This window comes from Poecilia mexicana, unplaced genomic scaffold (genome assembly GCF_051168715.1).
Source record: "Poecilia mexicana isolate PSO_F unplaced genomic scaffold, ASM5116871v1 scaffold_9, whole genome shotgun sequence".
Taxonomy (NCBI): Eukaryota; Metazoa; Chordata; class Actinopteri; order Cyprinodontiformes; family Poeciliidae; genus Poecilia; species Poecilia mexicana.
In genome coordinates this window covers 18,344,478-18,348,778 of record NW_028263378.1, presented here as the reverse complement: position 1 = coordinate 18,348,778, position 4,301 = coordinate 18,344,478, and the positions used below count along the sequence as shown (strand labels likewise).

The following is a 4,301-nucleotide window of genomic DNA, read 5'->3' as shown; positions in this document are numbered from 1 at the left end:
GCAGTTCGATACGTGTTTACGTAAGAGACGTCCTCACTAGTGATACTACGTAAATTCCAAAAGACAGGAAGTGTGATGTGGCTTTGATTGCTATCAAAATGGTAAGATTGTTTTCATTTTATTAGCGACATCTTAATTTATAGTGCAGTTATGTATTTTAAAATTCAAGTCTGCTTTTGTTGTCCGTCAGTTGGAAGCTGCGTGGCATGCTGCTAGCAGACATGCAGTTTATGCTAACCCAACAAACTGAGTTGCTAAAATCGGCTAAAGATTTAGCAAACTCCGCTGTGGTGTTTTCGAAAATGGATACATTGCGAACGTAACCGTATTATCACATGAGATAGCTTATGTGTCACCGTTTAAAGACCCGTACGTTGCTGTAAACGATGCAAACCGTAATATTTTTTGAAGGTGTGCCACGTAGCTGGACCACTTACAGCATCTGGCTCTGTAGCGTGGCAGTTTATAATGACCGAACACACTTATTTAACTAGGTTAACTAGAGAGATTTGTTTTAACTGGATAAGCAGGGATGCATGTTAATCTTTCTAACAGCCTTCTTTTACAAACTTCCATTTGATGTTTATATTAAAAGTTAGATTTTTCATAAATATATATAGTAGGGTGGTAATAAGGCTGTAGCTATCATAAACTATCATTTGGTAGACTAGCTAAGCATGTACTCATGAAAGTGGTTGAATTGTTTTTGCTCGTTTTTCATTTCTTTTTTTAGCATATAAAATCAACTAAAACTATTTTTTAACTTGTGAGAGAAGTCAGTATTTAGCACAGATGATGTCACAAACCAGAATATAAGAAATAATAAAGATTTTTCTCAGCGTCTTTCCTAAAAGTCCAGCCCATAGTAGCACATAAAAAAACCTACTTTTTTCAGAAGTGATGAGGCCAGTAACAAAGTCATGAGTTGGAGTACAAACCACAGACCTCCTGGTACAGACATATGTATTAAAGGTGATCGGATTTGTAAAACCTGAGCAATAACTAAATAACAACAAAGTGCACCATTCCCATTTTTTAAAGCTTTAATAAACATGCGAGAAAAAAGTCAGACGTTTGATATTTGGTTATGAAATGTGATCATTTTATAACCAAATGAAAAGAAATTAGATGTATTTCTCTATACGGCTTAACTGAGCAGAACTTTGTGTCAAATATGTATTTGTTTTTTTATTTTACAGTCAGCCATTTTCAACTTCCAGTCACTGCTAACCGTGATTCTCCTGCTGATCTGTACCTGTGCCTACATCAGAGCGCTCGCTCCCAGCCTGTTGGACAAGAATAAAACCGGGTATGATCCGACAGATTTAAAAAAAAAAATCATCTGACATGTTTCAGATTCTCTGGTTGTAAAAGAAAAGAAAAAATAATAATTTTCTGTTTTTCAGCTTGATGGCAATAATATCAAGCTGCATAATCAACACACTGTCAGGAAGAGTTGCCATTGGCTTTGGTCTATCATGCTTTGTCTTTATATCTTCTTGTATATGATCAAGGCCAATTATTGCTCATCTATCCAAGTGCTTATTCACTATAAAGTGATTGGTTTTAAACTACTAGTTCATTCTTATTCACATAATCATTTTTTGTAATGCACTGTGGCCATTGAAAGTTGTTTACACTTATTAAAAAGCCTCTCTCTTGTCTCTGGGGTCTGGAAGCATAAGAACACATTTTAATAATCATAAGCTCATTGTTGTTTCATGTGCAAACTCTGTGATTCACTTGTTTAATAAACCTGGCACAGTCCATATGTGGCCAAAGCTGAACTCATTCACTGACTCACACAGCACTGATGAAGGGAGAGGCATTTCTCTAGACAAACATAACAGGAAGGGTGGCAGATGGAAGGATTTGTAATTTCTTGTGTGAAAGGAATGAGGTATTTTGTGCTGCTCTTTGATGAATGGAGATGCTATAAATCTTTAAATATGATCATATGGCAATATTCTTTTTGTTTATATCTGTGTAATAGTAAAATACTTTTTTTAAAATGTGCTGTTCTGACTGTGCCCTAGATATTTACTTATTAGTCAATAAATATTGGAAGACATCCTAATATCCACCATACTTTACTAGAATGGCAGCCTTCCTGGTTTTCTTTTTCTTTTTTCTTTTTTATGGAGTGAGGGTGACAAAGATTATCACAACTTCTGCTCTCAATATTTATTAAAGTTTATAAAATACTAGATTTCAGGAAATGTTAATGATTATTTTTTAAATGTTTTCTTTTATTCTGTGTTATAGACTCCTAGGAATTTTCTGGAAATGTGCCAGAATAGGTAAGCATGTTATTAATGCCTCTCATTAAATTATTATCATAGTTAATGTATTTTGGTCATCAGGTTGCGTCAAATGTTGCTGTATAATGAAATCAGCATCTCTGCAAAGCTTGTCGGTAAAGAAAAACAAGAAGTCTTCTAAGATTATCTGGAAGACACCTTTGCTGATTTTAGATCTTATGAAACGCTGGACCAACACTCCAAAACATGACTAATTGAAATTTTCACAGTGTACTTAAAGCGACTCTGTGCCTGTCTGTTTTTCATCCAGACTCTGGAAGCTCGTTTTCATCTGATAAGAGGAGTCTGGACCACTAGGCCATAGTCTTCTTTTCTGTACTCCTGCTGTTGTGTCTGAATCAGGGATGGCCTAACATTAGAAATATAAAAGTTGTGGCCATGTTCTGGATACTTCTGTATGCTGTGGCTTTGGAAGCACTTTCCTTTCATATGCATGTATACAGCCCTCTATGAACAACCAGAATCATGTGGATGGAGTCAGCTGCTGTCTATTGGATACATGTCAAATAAGCAACCTTCACTGCAGTAGTGTAGGCCGTTACATAAAATTTTTGTATTAAGTCTTTCTTGTTTTTTATTGGGTTTATGACATTGAAGTTGGGGGGGTGAGGGATCAAGATCTATTCCAGTCAACTTACTTAAATAAATCTAAATAATAAACCTTTCAATGTTGTAATTTGTCGGGGTGCATTGTTACAGTTCCACAATTTCTATGTCCTGAAATTAGCATTATGAAATAATTTTCTTAAATTTTGACATTGTTCCCTTTCTTCAGGTGAGCGGAAGAGTCCCTGGGTGGCCTGCTGCTGTGTCATCATGGCGTTCAGTATACTGTTCCTGCAGTAGCACAGCGGCCGGTACAATTACAAATGGAACAATGAAGACATGGACAAGAAATGAGGCATGGACTGTATGTTCCCAGAAAGGACTTCCATTGGCTATCACTTGGATAATGTGTTAAAATTACAAAAAGATAAAGCCTAATTTTAACATGCCGTAACCACGGAGACACAGAATGTTTGTGTGTGTGTGATAGCACAGGGGTGTGCTGATAGTCCCGGTCTGTCTAATCCACTCTGCAGAGCTCCAGATTTGGGTCTGTGTTCACCTGAAATGTTTACGACTCTGATGCAGGTGCGTTCGCGAGGGGCGGGACTCAGGAGTGGCTTTGCTTCTATTAACAACTGTTTGCGGGATAAATTGATACATAGTTCGCCAAAGAAAATTGGGGGATTTGTGTTTGTTTATAATTGCAACAAGCTTAAATTTTACACACAAGAAAAAAGAAATCCACATAAATTTCCATACTTCTAAAAGCTTTTCATGGTTTGTCTGGATTCTTGTATCTAAAGAAGTTGACACATTCAACACCAGTTTACTTCTGTAGACATGTCAAGTTTCTTCTTGTCCCTTATTTAAAAAAAAAGAAATCACTCAGACTGCAGCTATTTATTTTATGAAAAACATTTTTTTTTAATTCTTTATTTTCGATTAGTACTGTCTTTTATCTTGGTTATATTTGTTGTAATGTCTCACAGTAAGGAGTGTTGTTAATTCTCTTTATAGACAAGCAAAAATGCATTTGCAATAAATCTTCTTTCAATGTTGTTTCTTTATGAAATTAATAGTACAGAATATGTCATCCTACCTAGATCTTTACAGGTGTTGAGTTCTTGTTTAAATATAGTCCTGCAGACTGAAGGCCATGGAATAACATTCCCTGTAATCATAGAGTCAGCACTCATGTTCTCAAGGTTTACTGTAAGAGACAGATAACTATATACATTCCATGGCGTCAGCAGACATATGTTGGGTTTTCATTTAAATCGGAAAAACCTTGAAGTTACTACAATTACGTGGACAAAATCTAGGTTACTGTGGAGTTCATGCAGCATGTTTTGGGAATTGCGATCACATGTTGCTGTTGATTTGAATAATCCTTTAACTGTTAGACAGGATAAGAGCAGAATTCCCAGACAA

At 35.9% G+C, this 4,301-nt stretch overlaps 1 protein-coding gene across 1 annotated transcript; it reads left to right on the top strand.

The window, feature by feature from the left end:
* The first annotated feature begins 3 nt into the window (after positions 1-3).
* tmem167a (transmembrane protein 167A) lies at positions 4-3,929 on the top strand. Its single transcript, XM_014989132.2, has 4 exons — positions 4-101; positions 1,200-1,309; positions 2,266-2,300; positions 3,097-3,929. Exons 1-4 carry the CDS (start codon positions 99-101, stop codon positions 3,165-3,167), a joined length of 219 nt encoding a protein of 72 aa, XP_014844618.1. The 5' UTR covers positions 4-98; the 3' UTR covers positions 3,168-3,929.
* The last annotated feature ends 372 nt before the right edge of the window (positions 3,930-4,301 follow it).

Coding starts and splice junctions, on each gene's coding strand:
- tmem167a (XM_014989132.2), top strand. Junction 1,310..2,265: donor TTGGACAAGAATAAAACCGG/GTATGATCCGAC, acceptor TCTGTGTTATAG/ACTCCTAGGAATTTTCTGGA. Junction 2,301..3,096: donor CTGGAAATGTGCCAGAATAG/GTAAGCATGTTA, acceptor CCCTTTCTTCAG/GTGAGCGGAAGAGTCCCTGG.